General features: G+C 41.3%; 1 protein-coding gene across 6 annotated transcripts in view; it reads right to left on the bottom strand.

Moving 5' to 3' along the window:
• The window catches only part of LOC114494546 (SPHK1 interactor, AKAP domain containing), a 118,666-nt gene that overhangs the window by 65,219 nt on the left and 34,762 nt on the right, over nucleotides 1–18,685 (bottom strand). For all 6 annotated transcript variants that reach the window (XM_028509745.2, XM_028509746.2, XM_036022752.1 and 3 more), the window contains one exon: nucleotides 7,877–7,990. In XM_028509745.2, coding sequence (XP_028365546.1) covers nucleotides 7,877–7,990 — 114 coding nt within the window. The remainder of the gene's footprint in view (nucleotides 1–7,876; nucleotides 7,991–18,685) is intronic.

Below are 18,685 nucleotides of genomic sequence, written 5' to 3'. Positions count from 1 at the left end.
CTAAAATCTGGGTGTGTCTTATGGTCTGAAAAATACAGTAGGTTGTCTGCCTAATGATTATATTAAAACAAGCCTAAGGCATAACTTAGCAAGAGGCAAACTTTCTGAACCTCTTTTAGCCATTCAGGAGCTCTTGGCAAGTATATTGAATGTCTCCAGATACTGCAACGAAATTAATTCCACCATTACAGACCCTGTGGACCAGCTGATGTGCTTAGTACTACCTGGGATAGTAAGTGAGCGTTGTCTCTGGTCTTAAAAAGACTGTAATGTCCAAGCATGGAAGGGCAGAAATTCTGCTTTTGGCACTCTCTCATTTCCTCATAAAGCTCTAGGGTGAGCATGTCTCATTGTTTTAAAAGGAAGAAATAATACTCTTCACTAAAAAACAGACATTCCATAGTGGTCATTAGCCAGGTCCATTTTAAAATGTCTTCTATTGCTTTAGCTGGCATAGCTCAGTGGATTGAGTGTGGGCTGTGAACCAAAGTGTTGCAGGTTCGATTCCCAGTCAGGGCACATGCCTGGGTTGCAGGCCACGGCCCCAAGCAACCGCACACTGATGTTTCTCTCTCTCTCTCTCTCTCCCTCCCTTCCCTCTCTAAAAAGAAATAAATAAAATCTTTTTTAAAAAGTTATTTATTTATTTATTTATTTATTTATAAGCCTGAGATTCTAAGTTGTAAATAATAATGATGCTATTACTTCTAACTAGTTTTCCTGGGATTTTGGAAGAACTGATTAAGCAAGGCAGGTTAATGCAAATAAATAATTCTACTAGAAAAAAATCAAATTATGTAATCAAAATCCTTAAAGCTTAAAGGTATTTTAATGAGAAACATTGATTTTTGTTGGTTTTGCTTCACAGGCTTTTTACTCAGAGGAAAACTGTAGTAATAGCAGAAAGTGTATGAAATTTGAAACTCAAAGCTATTCTGAGCTATTTTAATAATGTATTCTTCTGTCAAAATAAATTTTAAACCAGATGAGAAGTAGTATGAATTCCCAGGTTTAAAAGTACACTCAGATCTATTCAGCTGGCTGCATTTCTAGTGGCAAACATCTCAGGATCCATAAATACTTCAGGATCCATAAATACTTCATTATATATTTGAAACTCGGGCTTACATGCTTAAATGATGATCTCTTCCTTTTGGGACGGGGGCCTGGGACACGGAGACCCCTGGTGGACACCTGTCAGCACACCCCAGCACTCAGGATCAAATCCCTTCTCTGTTTACAGCGCTCCCTGGTCTCACCGAGCTTCGGAGGTGTCCCAAAGACCCCCAAATGTCTTATCCCTCATCCTGACCTTATCAACAATTCCAATGTTTATATCCAGCTACCAACTTGATATTTTTTTAAAGATTTTTACTTATTTATTTATTTATTTTTAGAGAGGGAAGGGAGGGAGAAAGAGAGAGAGAGAAACATCCATGTGCGGTTGCTGGGGGCCGTGGCCTGCAACCCAGGCATGTGCCCTGACTGGGAATCGAACCTGCGATGCTTTGGTTTGCAGCCCGGGCTCAATCCACTGAGCTATGCCAGCCAGGGCTCCAACTTGATATTTTACGTCATGACCATAAGACACTCAGCCTCGTCCCCCTTCTCCACCTCCAACCAGCCCCGCCCTCCCTCTGTTTTCCCCGTCGCAGTAAATGAAACTGCCACCCACCTAGGAGCTTCAGCCAAAATCATAGGCGTGTTTCTTGATTTCTCTCTTTCCTTCATCTGAGCCATTAATCTGTCCTGTTTAATATATATTATGTACAGTTTTGTAGCTTATCTTTATAGATAACTGTATTGTGAGGTCTTATTTTTATGTGCTTCCTTTTTTTTTTAAACCTGCTTGGTAAAGAATGCATACATCTTCACAGTACAGGTATTCAACATTTATTTAGCTATTTCTGTACTATGGGACATGCAAGAACTTCCTAATTTTTGCCATCACATGCTTTTACTTTTATTGAGTACTTATTTAGTGCTTGCTATGTGCAGGTACTGTTCTCGCACTTCAGAAATGTTAAGGCGTTTCATCCTTACGGTCCATGAAATAAATACTATTATTACCTCTACTTTTGCAAGTGAGGAACCTAAGGCACAGATGGATGAAACAGCTTGCTCAGTATTTCATAGACAGAAAGAGGAGCTGGGTTCAAACCGAGGCTGCTGGACTCCAGAACCCATGTTCTGCATCCGCCGTGTTGCCCGGGGTCCATCACTCAGCACATACTTCACACTGGTCTGCATGTAACTGCCATTCCCTTAGAATACAGTTCCAAAAGTGGATCAACAAGCATGAACACTGCAAATGTTTTGCACAGTACCTAGTACAGAGTTTTCCTCCAGAGAGACTGTACTAATTTTATAAATTTATACCTCCACTGTCAGCTGTTGAGAATGTCCTCTTTTAATCTTTTATTTTTGCAGTTGTATTTATGCTAAATTTATTACTTTAGAGAGAGAGGAATGGGGAGAGATTGATAGATAGATAGATAGATAGATAGATAGATGGATGATAAACTGATGGGGGATGGAACGTGCAACCTTGGTGTACTGGGACGAAGCTCTAACTAACTGAGCTACTGGCCAGGACTGAGCATGTCCTCTTAACTGGGCTTGCATCAACATTGGGTGTAATGATTTTTAAAAATCTTGAGCAGTTTATTAGGGACAAATTGTGTCATAGTCATACTTGCTTCTTTTTGATTATCAGAGGTTGATTTTTTTAAATGTATATATTAACAGTTGAGTTTCTTTTTTTATGAATTTCTTATGTTTGGCTTTTGCCAACTTTGCTATTAGAATTTTTTTCATGTTGAATCATAGCAACTCTTTATATATTGAGAATAATATCCTAAGTTTTTCATGTGGCTGTTCACTTTTTTCTGTCATTTACTGAAGAGTAAAAATTTTTAATTGGTTTCTGCAGTTGCATCAAGCTTAAGTGGTCATATAAGTAATCCCCTATACTTCCCTTTTAATTCTTTTTCATATTCTCAATATTAGAAAGTCTCATTTCATTTACCTAATGCTTAGGTATACACTGTAATTCCTTAAGCCAGTAAAAAAAGTCAATGATCTTAATTTTTATTATGTAGTATTTTACCTACAACATACAATGTAGAATTTGGACTTAATTTCCAATCCAAATAAAGCTGTAAAAACTTTTTCTTTAATAGTTTCATGATCCAAAATATTGATAAACATATGGATCAAGTCTATGGCCATACCCAAATTACCACTGTATTATTTGGCCCTCAAATTAGTTATCAAAAAGCTCCTTCTCAGTTTTGTTTATTGCTTTTTCTTAGTTTTTATGCCTCACATATGACCTTCAAGTCACCTACTTGATCTGGTGAGCAGCTCTTTATTTTTTTCCTCCACCATCCCTCTGTGTCATGCTTCCCCCACAGTGTTTAATTTGTTGGTGTCTAGAAGTTTGGTAAGGTTGAGTGACACTTTCATCTGACTGCCAGTCAAGGAGTTTCCTCCAGGAATGCTGGGTCTCCCAAAGTGCTTCAGGAGCTACCGCCCAGGGCGAGGTGAGGCCACATGGCGCAGGGTGAGGACATCCTGCCCCAGTGCACGCAGAGCTTCCTTGCTTTACCTATTTTATCTAAAACTGTGTGAAGAAGCAAGCTTCTAAAATAGTTCCCTCCTGGATAGATCTAAGGTTGGAGATACTGAAACTCCTCGAAATATATCAAGATGGAAAAGATGGAGCTTACCAGAACATCTCCCTTGAAGAGCAAACATGGATAAAATTGGCAGGAATCACCTACCAGGGGTGCAGAGCGGGAGCTCCTTCTCACCCCCACCTGCCCAGGAGGCCATGTGCTCAAGGAACACCTGGCTGGGCGTCGGCTGTCCCCTGAAGAGCGAGTGGGGCCACTAGAACAGGGGGCTTTTGTGCCCTCAGTCTGGCTGACCTCTGCCAAGAGTGCCTGAGTTTTTACTCTGAGGCAGGCAGTATTTCGTTTCCCCTGGAAAACTGCTGAAGCCATATTAAACATCTTTGTGCAGTAGGTACCGAATCAGTAGCCCGAAACAAGGGTATCTGCCGCTCTGGGTTCAATCCTGGTTTTAAATGTTTACATTCCACACTGAAGCGTGTAGGGAAGCCTCTGTCGTAACTCATGCTCAAAAGTACTTAAAAAATCATAATTGTGTATTTACACACAGGTGCCTATTCACGGAAAAACAAAAGGATAAAGTGAATGTAAAAATGTCAGCACTTGGGGAATCGGAGAATTCTTTGTATTCTTCATGCAATTTTTCTGTGAATTTGAAGAATTAAAAAGATATTTCCAAACTCGATCTTTGAAGGCAAAAAAAAATATATTCGGAATTACTTTGAAAACTTGATAAATATGTGAACTAGATGATATACAATGTTTCTGTACAGATCTACATGTCTTGAACTGACAAGTATATTTCCCTGATCACAAGTCTAGATTCTTCCTTAGACCAACTTATCAAGTTGAGTATTCTTCTCTTTCTTTACTTTAAAAAAAAAATATCAGAACAGGTATGTAGATATTTGGAGAAATGATATAAACTAAAAAGCAGTCATTGAGATATCATTTTGTCACGGTTACCACTAGGTCACATTTGCGTTGAAACCCACGAGACAGCTGTCAAGCAGCTCCTTAGTTCCGCAGCCTCGTGTGTGGGCTGTGGAAGCCTGCTTGAGGACTTGATTTGTTCATTTACAAACATAAGGTCAATGTGGCACATTTCAAATATCATGATTCATCAATTAGAAGGCATGCCAAAGGGTATCATTTATTGCAGGGCAATAACCAAGCATCTTGAACTAACCCGTCTGACAGAAACTATGGATTAAAATAAGGTGAATTGTTGAGGTTGTTTTAATAAAGCGTTAAACCAAAACATGGTTCCTGGGAAATCAAAAATCAAATTCTAGTAAACAGCAAAAAGCAATAATGGATTAAGAAGGAACTAAATTCATTTTAATAAAACAAAAACGTCAAGAATCCTGGAAAGTCCAATTCCTATCCTTCATGTTGCATGACTCTATCAGCTGAATGTCTCAGGCTCTGAGGTTTGGAGATGGGCTTCCTAGTCCCTGATTCTTCCCCATGTCCCTCCCACCTTTTTAAAGTAAATAATCAGGTTTAAAAAAACATCCTGAACTCGAGCATACATTTTTTTTCAGAATGGTAAATCAGAAAGAAAAATAAAATTATATAACTTGACAAGAGAAGGCTATTTAGAAAATTATAAGCACAGTTTTCATATTTGATACCTTTTGAAAAATGTTGAAGTGTGACTTTCAGGGGGCTTCTGACCTCCAGGCCAGCAGTTCCTGTCAGGGGTGTCTGTCATATTTCTGACTGCTTCAAACCGCCCTCCCTCAGCCTTCATGTTTTAGCTGCGGAGTGAATGCAGTTTACTGTCGAAATGATGACTCAAACTCCTTGTTGGGAGCTTGGGAACAAACAGCAGTACTGACCTTCCCCACGCCACCCCGAAGGTTTTCCAAGCCTGAGATTTTTCTTCAATAAAATTTTTAAGTGGACACCTTCATTTCGGAAAACTAGGTACACCGAGGTAGCTCAAAGACACAGCAAATTTATAAACGGTACTTGTAGTTCAATAGAATGGGGACCAAGCCAAACAAAATTAAATATGAAAACATTACTAAGCTTGATAAGGAAGAAAAGAGTTAAAAGAACAATGGTTCACATAGAATAGGGTACCCCAGAGTTACGAACAGAAATATGGGACAAGATTGCCACAGGCTCCTTAGCTTCCGTTGTGATTATTTGTAAATGAGTATACATTTGGGATGATTTCATGAAATTAATTGTAAAAAAATTAAACTTTAATAGTGATGATATTATTTGTTGTATTGGGGAATTTTTTTTGAAAAAGAATTAAGTACTTTTTTCCTTGACTGTTTTGGCTTCTCCTGAGTGGCTATTTTGATCAGGAGCGCCCTGTCCTGGTCAGAGATCTTTACGGTTAACCTCTGTTTCTCCTCTAGACAACAACTGCCCATTAGCAGTGTCCAACCCTGGACTCTGTTTCTTTTCCCCATCCTAGACATCTGTGCCGAATCAGAACAAGAGAAAGGACTTGTAAATTAAGAAAGTGACTATAAGATACTTTTTGAGAGACTAGAGCTAGTGTTTCAAAGGGATCCTGAAATTTAGGTTTAGAATCATGAACAGTTTTTGAGCGTTGGTGTCAGTTTCAATTACGGTGAACCACCGTGGGAAAACAAGTCACCCCGTATGCCTTTTATTTGTGTTTGGATTTTTTCCCTTTTGAGAAATACACAAAGAACCACAAAGACAGGATGAATCAGCTCAACCTCGCTGATGTCACTTGACACTCTAAAGGAACAAAGAATTAAGAAAAAGTCAGATAAAGTCGACATTTGAGCCCATTAGGGTTGGTGGGGAATGGGAGGGGAGTTTTCTTACACCTGGGAAGATTCCATGGTAATCTTGAGTTTGGCTACAAATTTAGTATTTCTAATTATAGATTAGCAAGCCAGATTCCAAAAATAAAAACTTGAGAGAAGACCTCTTTGTCCTTCACCAGACAGGGTTTAGTGCCCCAAACTGTGTACCTTTTCAGACGGGAGACTTTTTAATACAGGAGCCGTGTGGATGACAGCTTTGGCCAGAGTGTGGCTGCTGACAGCATTCACCCTCCATGTCTCTCCTTTTACAATTTATAGCTGTGTCATTAGAGATGGCTATCAGCTAGTGCCTGAATTTTCCAATGCATCTCAGAACTCGATTTGCAGAGAAGGTATCACTATTAAATTACTTCCCACCTCATCCTTTTTGTTTTCCCCAATGAGTCACAGCCGTCGACTAGTATTCTAGACAAGGGATCAAGAAGCAGCAGATTCAGAATCACTTGCTTAGACCAAGAGACGGAATTAAGTCTGTTGAGCGGACTCCGCTTTCCTCATGCTGTGAGACTCTGCAGCGTGAAATGTTTGTCATCCTCTGTCTGCCTGCTGGTTCTTCTGGTTCTGTTCATTATATAGAAAAAGCTTCTCCTTCCACTTTCAGCTTCTTTTTTCCTTTTTTTTTTAAACAGAAGTGCTGGCATGCAACTTACCTCCAGGAATAGCTCAGAGCTAGTGCTCTCAATTTAGTTATCAGAGTGAACATTTCTCTCCTTTCTGAAAATGTTCTCCCTCAATCTCTGTAATCATGACCGAGTAAGAACTGGGTGATTTCAATTCAAATGAAACGAATAACCTTGTAGAACAATAGGAAGGAGCCTATTGCGCGTCAACCACAGGTACTCACGTTCTAAGCCGTAAGGATTATATTTACCTATAACGACATCCCTTCCTTTGAAAAGGAAGGTTTTGTGTGTAAAGCTGGACTCCAGTATATGAAAATGCATGCCTGTATACTTCTTAGGTGGAAAGGGGTTTCAAACAATTACTGTAAGTTATAAAAATGGCAGAGAAATGGCCCACAACTTTCATGACGGGGAATGCCTCCTAAGCAGGAGCTGTCCAGTATATTGAAAAGAATCCCAGAGAACTCCTCCGTGGTCTTTGATTTCTCATCATACAATTCAGTTTCTGAATCTTTTTGTTGGTCGGTTTTGAAAATATCATGGTTTTTCCTTTTCAGATAATTGATCACATTAATTAACCTGTTGAAACGGAGCGAAATGGGAGTAGAAACATGAAGTCTATGGGTGGTTTTGCTTTTTTGTTGTTGTTAACAGTCCATATTAGCCAGTACATATTTTCCAAAGGAGACTTCTGCAACCTCACATTTACTGAATCAGGCAACTTCAGTCCTAAGCCCAAGGACAGGTGCCTGCTGCCCTGCTTTCTCAGACCACATCCCCGCCCGCGTCTACTTACGGAGGCGCAAGCTGTGTTTTCGGACCTGTCTTCCACAAAGCCAATCTGGCAGGGCGTCCTCTGGTTCTGCAGCCAGTAGTCTGTAGACTCGAGCAGGCTGTTGCTGCAAAGCACCTGGGGAAACCCGAAAAAAAACCTCCTCAGTGATGTCTCGGCAAAGTTTTCTGTTTCCGAGGAAAGTAGATGCTTTCTTTTCCTTGGAGACTCTGGGTATGAGGAATAGCTTGCGGGGTAACAGCACCTCTGGACTGTGTAAGACAGTCAGCCAGGAACCAGAGTTAGAGGGGCTCACAGATGTTAACACCGGGGTGTCCTGTCTCATCAAATCCAGCATCGGGACCTGTTGATGTCTGTGTGACTTTTGCATCATTTGCAGTTAAATGCTTGTTTTGGGGAATGTTTTAATTGGCCATGGAGATCAAATTTCATTTTAGTGTAAGTTCTCTTTGACTAAATGTTTTCGGCTTTTAAAAATGAAGTGTTTTTCCTTGTGGTACAATGTTGCTACTGAAATAACCGTTCTTCAGCTCTTGGGCTTTGCACACTTACCTGTGAAAACGGGCATGATTCTTCTAGAACGCCTGTGGTACTATAAGTTTAAAAACCACTAGGGATGAGTCGAGTGCATTACAACCACCATATTTTCATTTAGAAATAGTATGGAAATGCCAGGCACACTCGAATACATGATTTAACAAAACCAAATATGGTTTGCGAATACCTTGCTTCTGGGCTTGCATTAAAGCAAGGAAGAAAAATCATATTTCTTAGCGAAAACATCTTGAAGATGCAATCTCATACATAACCAAATGATTCAATTTCTTCCACGTCTAAACATTACTTAAATATTTAAAAATTTTTCTCACCTTATGTAAAATTTCCAACGCTCTCCTGTCACCCTTTACTTTCTTAGGGTACAAGTCTGCTAATATTTGATTAGTACTTTCACTGAGGCAATAAAACAGATTTAATCATCTTGGTTAATGCCAGAAAAATAGAATGGCACTTCAATTACATTTCATTTGTGCAATGAACTGCCATTCTGTAGAAGTAAGAATTAATTTTTGTCTCTGAAGCGTGAGATAACCAAATGTATTTCTGACACATTTTCTATAACATTGTTTTGTTTTAGCCAAGGGATATTATTACTTTTAAATCTTTCCCAACTCAATGTTTATTATTACCTAAAGAGGACAAATTTTCATCATTCTTTTCCAGATCAGCATACGGAGGCACTTTGTGGGTGAGCAGGGGCTTGAGGGATGAACTTGGGTTATTTCTGCAGCTTAAAAGTTGGCCATAGGACTTCTCAGTTCCCTTACAGATTTTACCTCAACGGGGTGTGGTTCTTAAAGTGTGAGGTCGTACCCCAAAGGGTCCCTGAGATCTTTCAGGGGGTCCAATGGTCCAACGGTTTTTACAATAACTGTGAGGAGTTACTTGCACTTTTCACTCTCCTGGCCTCGCGAGCGCTCTGGGCCCCCCCAGGCTCCACGCAGCCCGTGAGGGCGCAGCAGAAGGAGTGCGGAAGCCAGTCTCCCTAGCTCTGCTCACAAACGTGTTTTGTTCTGGAAAATAGATATTTCACATAAAAATAGGTGTGTTCACATGTACTGTGCCTATTTACCAATTTTTAAAAATCATTTATAAAATAGTAAATTGGTATTTTTATTGGCATTATTATTTAAAATTAACTAATGACATATAAACAGGTGTTTTTCAATCTTTAATTTATAATATATACTATGGAAATATCAATTAATATATCCCCCTATAAATAAAAGTTTTGTGAGGTTCACCAGTGCTTTTTGGAGTACAAAGAAATTTTGATTTCAAAAAAATTGAGAACCATGGACCCAGATTAACTTTATTTAAAGTAAGAAATAGTCTCTCAGCCCCCTACCCCCACCCCCACCATTCCCTTTGATTTCCGGCACAGAGTAGAGTTCTGGAGTATGGGCGTTAGTGGTCTAACGAGGGGGAAGACCTGGCGTGGTCATTAGCATCAGGATGAACTTGGGCAACTGGTGTGAATTCTGAGTCTGAGTTTCCACATCTGGGAATAGTGATAACACTAGCCCCTGGCGGGATCCCTGGGGTATTCTGTGAGTGGGTAAGCCATGTGGATAGCAGGTTATCCTCTTAATACATGGTTTTCATTCCTACTATCTGGGACAAACTACAAGGGAAAATAGAAACTTAGATGCCTTCACCTGAAATTAATGGATGGAAAGCATTTCAGATGTTTGAAGATACATTTTCTAGCAATATTCTCATCTAAGCTGTAGCTGTAGTTCTGCATTTTGTAGTATTAATAGTCACAGCTATGTTTTGGATGCTTAGAATGTGCTGGGAAATGAGCTGAAATGTTCATGTATTTATTTATTCCTCATTGCAATGCTGTCTGGTAGGGATTATTGTAAAGGTTAGACTCTTCTCAGAAATTGTCATTTTGAATATGACCTTGAGACTCAGAGATATTGGAGTTTCTGTCCAACCTGTTCAGAGCCTGACTTTGGGTTTGGTTTTGAAGACGCCATGCCTGTGAGTGAAGTCCTTTAACAATATTGCCTTCCACGACCCACACGACTGGGTCTAATTTGGGGTATATTTCTGAAAAGTTATGTGCAGGTAATATTTGTAAATATAACTCCATGTTCTTATGGACTTCCATTCCAAAGTTTTCATTACTGAAATGCTGAAGTGCTATTTTTCCTTAAGAAGAAGAAACTTTCTTCTTGTAAAGTTTACAAGATGTAAACTTTAATTTTGTCAATTAAAGGGATGTAAATGATAATTGTATTAGTCCATCTGGCAAGTATGACCAGTATTTTAACTTCCCAAAGGAAGGCATGCCTGTACATCTGCTTGAGTTACATTAAGCCAGACCGATGTCATTTTGCTTCCACTCCTACCCTTTTTTATGAGCTTTAGAATTTGACGCCCATCAATAAAACACAGCCTTCACTCACAGCGTCATGAGAACATTAGCGATTTAAAATGGGTGCATCAAATGAACATAACAGTTCATAATAGTACTTTGCAATGCTTTAACAGTCCTCTGACTGTAATTACTTCTTCGCTCACTCCTCAAAATTAAGCCCTGGGATTCTCATTTTAAAAAAAATATTTATTGATTTGAGAGAGTGAGGTGGAGAAACAGCAATTTGTTGTTCCACTTATGCATGCATTCGCTGGTTGCTGCTTCTATGTGCCCTGACCGGGGACTGAATCTTCAACTGCGGTGTACTGGGATGTGGCTCTAACCCACTGAGATGCCCAGCAGGAGCCTGGATTTCTTCTATACTCAAATACATTTAAGGCACTATGGTAGCTTGGTTGCAGCAAAACATGTCAACAGAAGAAAGCAACTGTCACTTATCAGAGCAAATGAATTATTCCTGCCCTAAATCACCCTTAGGAAGAAGACGGAGTTAAAATGCAATGCTCTTGGGTCTTTCAGGAAAGGGGCGGGCTGGTTTGGTATTCATATTTTTTGAAACACAGAGAAGCAGAGATGAAGGTGTCAAAAAGAGTGGGCCTGACACTTGGCACTGCCAGGCTCCTGAAGCTACTATGCAAGAGCCTGTCCCATGATGTGGCCGGGAGAACTGACGGCTACCTGCTGGATTCCCTATGGGAAAGGAGCACGGGAAGAGTAATCTGTCGAGTCTTCTCCTTTAAGGGTGCTTTTTCTGTTTCTATCTTTAAAATAAATAGTAACTAAACTATACAAAGTCCTGTCCCACCCTATGCTAGGAGCGAGGGAAAAGTCAACAGCCTACGAATGTGGTTACTCCGCAGAAAATACAAGAAAGACTTCACACTTGGGGTTCCAATCCCTGATACTGAGTGGCAGAGTAAGGAAGCAGAATTGGGAATGGAACCTGAATCTTTGAATGCTCTTGAAGAGATGCTTTGAAGAGAATTGCTTTGTTTCATAAGAGTATTCATTCACTATGTAACCTTCAAATTGAAATTTTACGCATCATAATTTGAAAAACATTGCATCATATTACATTAATATTTAAAACAAAATAAGTTTTTTTCCATATACTTTATAAATATTTAGAGATCAATTATTTAGAGCTTATATTCTTTAATTATGGACCAAGTCATACTATATTCACTGAGAAATCTCTGGGTTAATTCAGAGAATCTGAATTTAACCTCTGGATTTATGAGGTAGAATTTAAAGGCTAATATATCTAATGTGCTTGAAAACAGTGCTTGGTGCATAGCAAGGGCTCAACACACAAAAGCTAACACAGAAATTGACTATTCCCTGTGTCCAGGTTTAGGGGGGTCAATAATTTGCCTAGTGAGTGAATGAGTGAGTGAGTGAATGAATAACTAGGATTTAAGCCAGCCACTCTGGCCCCGAAGCTGCCACTAGGCAGTGCCCCACTAGAGTTGGTAAAATCATGGAATTTCTCATTCTTGGCTTCTACCAAATCCCAGCCTGTGCATTTCCCCATCTCTGCCTCGGGGCCCTGGTCTGGGTGGGTGGGAGGGCTAGGTTCCGGTCTCAAGCCTACTGCATTCAAGTCAAGTGGCCCACTAGCTCTCAGGCTCAGTTCGCCCTCTACGAACAATGAAATCAAGTCACCCGAAGGTCCCTTCTACACCAGACATCCAGTAATTCACCCCTCTCTCCTCTGTTCACTCCCCCATCCTCCCTTTCCCCAGTGCAGGAAGAGCCACGTAAGCCGAGAGAATAAAAATGCAGCTCCAATAAGCCATATAGCATCACATGTAAAGCGATTGTAACCTGTGAAACGCTTTTGTTTGATGGTTTGGACAAACCATTAGACAATGAAGAACACTTGAAGGAAGAATATGTGCCTGGGAATTTAATGATTCTGGAGCTTTATGACGATCACCTTCCCCACTGACACAGTCACTTTCTGAGGGGAAAAGAATAAAACTCACTAGGCTGCTAATGGCTTGTTTATTTATCTGCTATTTTTAGTTGCAGGTTCACTTATTGAAGAGTTAGAACGTGCTGTGCATTCACAAGTTTGAAATAATAATGGCACGTTTTCTCTTAAAATTTCATGAGTGTCCTAAATGATAAAGAAAAAAAAAGTTCTTTTGCTCTATCTTACGCTTTCCTTTTTTTGTTTTTTGTAGAGAGAACCAAGTTGTAAGGATTTAGTATTGATATGGAAAAGGGTGGTTAAAATAGACTCTTAATAACCTAGATATAGCCCTAAATATTGCTGAGCAATGCCTAAATTTTTTAAAAGTAATTTAGATTGGAGAAGACAGTCATAGACGTCTGGAGGCAGAACTGAGAATCTATCCCATTTTATCACTCCTGAGTGACCTTGGCCAAGACCTTCAACTTCAGTGAGACTTAGTTTCTGTGTCTATTACAGGAGGACAATTCAAGTCACTCCACAAAGTTGGTTCAAGGCTCGGGTAACAAAATATTTGTAAAGGGCTAACTTCCTAACAATAGGAAGTTAGCCTTCCTTAGGGCTAACAATTCCCTAAGTGTAGGGAATTGATACGTGATAGTGATTATTACGAGAATGCAGTAAGATTTAGACAATACCTTTTCCATCTTAATCTTTTCCTGATCTCAACACAAGAGTTGACAGATCCTCCTTATTTATTATTTGGGGTGCTTTCTTCCTGTGTTTCTTCACTTGCTTCTCTAATCTCCTCAAGTCAATATTCTGTCAACAGAGGTTTGCTGAGCTCTTTGATGTTTGACACCGAGAATATTAAAATGAACAAAACCCACTGTTGTCCTTTTAGAAATGAATCTCTAGCAGGGAGAACAAGGACTCACAGGACAGTGATAAATAAAGCAGGTGCTTTGATGAATGGCAGCCCAGGTCAGGTGTCACCCCGGATAGAGGGGTCAATTCCACCTGCAGGAGGGGTGACAATGGATCGTGCCCTTGACCAGAGTGTTGAAAGATACATCTCAGTTGTCTGGGGTGTGGGCAAGGGTGGGGAGGACCCGCCCCTCTTTCTAACTAGCTTTTCCTCCTCTGATGCCAGGTTCCTCTTTCCACGCCCCTCGGTCATTTCCCTCAGAGAGCTCACTGACTCTCACCCACCTGGAGGGGTGACTCACTAGCTCCAGCTTTGAGCTATTATTGCTAGAGCTCAGCTTTTCACACTTCTCACTGTTAATTGTGACTCTTGGCTCTCTTGCTGTCACCTCTGACTGTGTGTCTAAACTCAAAACATAGCCCTTCAGTCCCCCATTCCAGCCCCTAAAAGCAACCTGACTCCTTGGTTTCCCTATTCTCAGAGAGCTGCAGAACAATTCTCCCAGTCACTGTCATGCCATCTGGATCTCTTTCTAGTCTTGCGTTCTGCCCTCCACAGTTTAGTATTTTCTTTAATTCACTTAATACTGGAGTGCAGACTGTAGACCAGTCTCTGGGTAACATACCAGATTGTGTTACCACAATAGAACTGATCACCATGTTTATAAAATTTAAAAACTGCTGGGGAGCCAAGCGGTAAATAAAGGAACATTGAAACCCACAGTTGACTGCAGATTGTGGTTGGTAATATGAGGACATTCCACACGGTGCAGTGACAGAAGATGAAAGGGCTGGGGGTGACATTTGGAAAGAGTGGCTGGGGATGGCTGGACACCCACAGGGACCAAACAATTCACGTTGTAAACATCTCTCTGTTCTCTTTCTCTCACCTTTACCTCCCAGGTCCACCTGGCTCACTGAAACCAGGATAGGGGCCACGTACCTAAATTCTGAAGACAAATGTTGTTTCAAGTTCCAATATTTTTTTCTTTAGTTAACTGTGCAGCCTCCGTCAAGGCAGCCTCTTTGAGACTCAGTTGCCCCATTGACAAAAGGAGGGTGGCGTTACCCCTCACAATGAGGGATTTTTAGTAAGCGTGAGAAATAATAAATGCACAAAGGACTGAATTATTTGAGGTGTTAGCAAATAGTAGTTATTATTATGAGCATGGTTACTGATGTTATATAATTTTCTCCCAAGAATTTAATCTCAATTGATTAATTGACCCAATAAATGTGAGTGTTTTACTTCTAGTCCTGTTAGACACTAGGCTCAGCCCTGGGAAACAAGGAAGAAAGACCATACTTGCTGTTAGCAAGCCCAAGGTTTTATGGGGTGATTGCCAAACGATGGCCTAGCACTCAAGACAGATCTTCATACAGCTCCCTCCTGGTAACCATCTCATGAATATTTATTAAGCCCCACTGTTTAGGATATTGTGCTGTGCCCAATTTAGGTGTTCTCCAGGCTTTATCCCCAATTATTTCCCTGCCCATGCCCTCTGCTACAATCTACGAGTTCACTAAAGAGCTCACCTCTCTTTGAAATTAATATCCCCACGGATATAATTTAGAGATGCTGAATATTCACCTGGGCCAGCACGCATCCTGATGTGGGAAGAAATAAACCAGGCAGCTTTACTGACAGTTCAGACAGCTGCCTGCTTTTCTTGTGCAACAGAATTATTTGTATCCTGAAAGCGGCCTTGTATTACCATGCATTCACAAGAATGGTGCAGGAGCGCCCAGGACAACTTAGAAGTTTCAAACTACACTTGTTTATTTCTGCCCTATCGCACAGGTGCCAGCTGGCTGGAGAATGCTTTGGCAGTGGATCAGAGCTTTTTCCACATAAAAGTGATAACTGATTTTGAGTCTCAAGCACAAAATGCAAGATTTACAAAAACAGATATGCCCAGGGAATGCAAATATAGTATAGTTTATGAGTGGTCAGCAAACATTCAAACAGAATTGAATTAGGCATCTAAGTAAAACAGGTGATGAATTGCTATTTAGAATTAACATACTGCTGAAATGTTGATACATGAGGAGAACTGGATTTTTAAGGCTATGATAAGCAAAATATAAGAAAAATTATGCATGTAGGAAAAGATATGATGGGCATCTAGGCTTGCCATTGATTTGGGGTGATTCTGTATAGGTATGCAAAGTGTAGGTAGTGCAGAATTTGCCACTGGACAAAGGGACAGCAGACTGAATGGCCGTGTATCACTTGAGCGTTACTGGATGTGTCTGGCCCTTGGCAATGATAAGGAAGCGGTCGTTCTCATGCCTTGGCCTCTCTTCCCTTCTCTGGAAGAAGCTACTGGAAACAACTACCTGTTAGTGCGTACGCAAATGGACACACCATGTGCTAAGGGACACACCTTAGCTTCTCGGATGCTCTCCATCCTGGAGAGTGTGAGTCCTTGTGGAGGTCTTTCAGGGGTGTCATTCTCAAAATGCAGAGATGAACCTAACAAATTTGGGCTCACAGATGAGGGGCTCTTTCTCGGGGATTCATGAGCTAGAGGGCCCCATTAGAGGGCTGCTCAGATGTATCCGGGCCGTGTCCTTTCTCCCCACTCTAAAGCTGGCAGAGCAGAAAACTGGGCACTTCGGTCAGAAGGGCAGGCTTGGGGGGACCCAGGTGCTGTTAGGACTGGGGCCCGTAGTGTTTACTCCAGAATATAAAGCTGAGAAGAGGGTTTCTTAGGTGGGGTCTGAGAGGAAAGAGCGGATGCCTACAGGCTCATGGTAGGAAGCAAGGATGGAAAGTCTTTTCTTAAATACCCAAAGATAGAAAGGAAAATTTTGAATGCCAAAGTCGATATTTTAAAAAAAAAAGTTAGACCCCTTCCATTTCTGGCTAAAGAGATTCTACACATAATATAAAGGTCTGGGGTAATGATAAGAATTCAGAAAAAAAATTACTCGCCCAGTTCTAACAGTGCAATGCCACCCTCAGTTCCACAGAATGTTCTAAGCTATTTTGGGCTCTCAGAGTCCTACTTTTTGATTAACAAGAAAAGGGAGAAAAGAACAGACATGGCAAGAACCTTCCAGGAGTTCTTTATACACAGCAGAAAGGACACTCGAGGAGCTGAGCCGTAGAGAATAGAATAGGACGGCATATTGGAGTCTTAAACACTGTATAGCGATTGTTGGCAGCAAAGGGAGGCTGAGCTGCGTCCTAAATAGAAGCCCTCAAATACACTGACTTTTGGGATGAGAAACTGAATCCTGGTCAGACTGCTGAACAAGCCATAACTGATAGTTTTGGGTTTTTTTTTTAAGATTTTGTTTATTTATTTTTAGAGAGGGAAGGGAGGGAGATAGCGAGAGAGAGAGAAACATCAATATGTGGTTGCTGGGGGCCGTGGCCTGCAACCCAGGCATGTACCCTGGCTGGGAATCGAACCTGTGACACTTTGGTTTGCAGCCCGAGCTCAATCCACTGAGCTACACCAGCCAGGATAACTGATAGTTTTAAACAAAGGCTCCCACGTAGGACTACCGAATCCACATTTTCCACAGAACGAACTTGCATATGCAGCCCCACTTCTCTATTTCAGCATGGGCCAGGCTCCTCTAAAGGCAGGAGAGAACGTGCAGCATTTCAACCTGTTTTTGACGAAGGCGGAGGAGATCAGTCCCCTCCAGGGCCCTGGTTATCTGCACGGGCCTCCATTCTGCCAGGTCTCCTAGATGTCAGTGAGTTTCAGGGCCTACGGGGTGGGGTGGGGGGGCCGTAAACAGTCAGGGAAATTGCTTCCAGAGGGAATTTTGTGGCTGGCTCTTTATTTTTAAATTTTTATTGTTGCTCAACTACAGTTGTCTCCATTTTTCCTTTATTACTCCCCCCTTGCCCTACCCACTCCCACTTCCTATTTTCAATCCCCACCCTGTTGTCCTTGTCCATGGGTCCTTTGTACATGTTTCTTGACCTGACCCTTCCCCTTCTTTCCCCTGTTATCCCCCTCCTCCCTCCCCTCTGGTCACTGTCAGCTTCTTCTTTATTTCCATGTCTCTGGTTCTATTTTGCTTGCTGGTTTGTTTCGTTGATTAGGTTCCACTTGTAGGTGAGATCACATGGTATTTGTGGCTGGCTCTTTAGATGCAGCTGGGCTGACTCTGAGCCACAGGCACCTTTCTGTAGCTTCCCTCCCAGGCTCTTGCCCCAGCGGCCTCAGCGGCACCACCGCTCACGGGTGTCTGGGCCCGAGCCGTCAGCATTCGTTCTGTTTGCCTCTCACTGCCATGGAGCCCTACTGGTCTCAACTTCCACGTGCCTCTCACCGGTTTTCCTCTCTCCGCCCGTTGTCTGCATACAGGCCTCACCTCCCCTTTCCCCACTCCCCCGTCACACCACTGATGCCTCTCCTGATGTCCCAGATTCCCGTCTTCCTTTGCTCGTAGGAATCATCTTTCGATCTACTGGATTTGCGTTCATCGGCTATCACTTTTACTAAGACAATTCCCTTTCTTTTCTTAAAAATCTCTCTCTTTCTTCAATGCCTCTGACTATCTCTGCAGAATGACGATAGCACCAGACACCCAGCCATTTGATAAAATTTGCATAGGGCATCATTCTCTGGTGTTAGCAGCTGGGCTTGGAGACCATGGCCGGGTTGCTCGGTCAGAAGAGAGTGCTTACAGAGTCGTGAGTGTTTGATACTCCCAGGGGAAAAGCTAAGAGTCTTCTTTCTATAAAAAGGTAAATATGCTCAATTGTGCTGATTTTGTCTTTAATTTTATTTATTCAATTTTATTTTTTTTTAATTCTTTTTTTTAAGGAAACGGCTTCCACATATACAGAATATTATAGCTATTTTACATCACGTGCTTCCTGAAATTTGAGGCATTTGGCCAAGAGCCATGCAATGCTGACGAATAAAAATGTCCATAGAGCTATGGACCAGACTGTGCAAGAGCCTCCCAGTTTGTGTGCCTGTGCCTGCGCACGTTAATTCAATTGCTTTCGTTAGTTACACGTCATCAGAAAGATCTGGGCTTGGAG

This window comes from Phyllostomus discolor, chromosome 4 (assembly GCF_004126475.2).
Source record: "Phyllostomus discolor isolate MPI-MPIP mPhyDis1 chromosome 4, mPhyDis1.pri.v3, whole genome shotgun sequence".
NCBI lineage: Eukaryota > Metazoa > Chordata > Mammalia > Chiroptera > Phyllostomidae > Phyllostomus > Phyllostomus discolor.
Note: the sequence above shows the minus strand (reverse complement) of the source record. Positions and strands in the feature narration are given on the sequence as shown.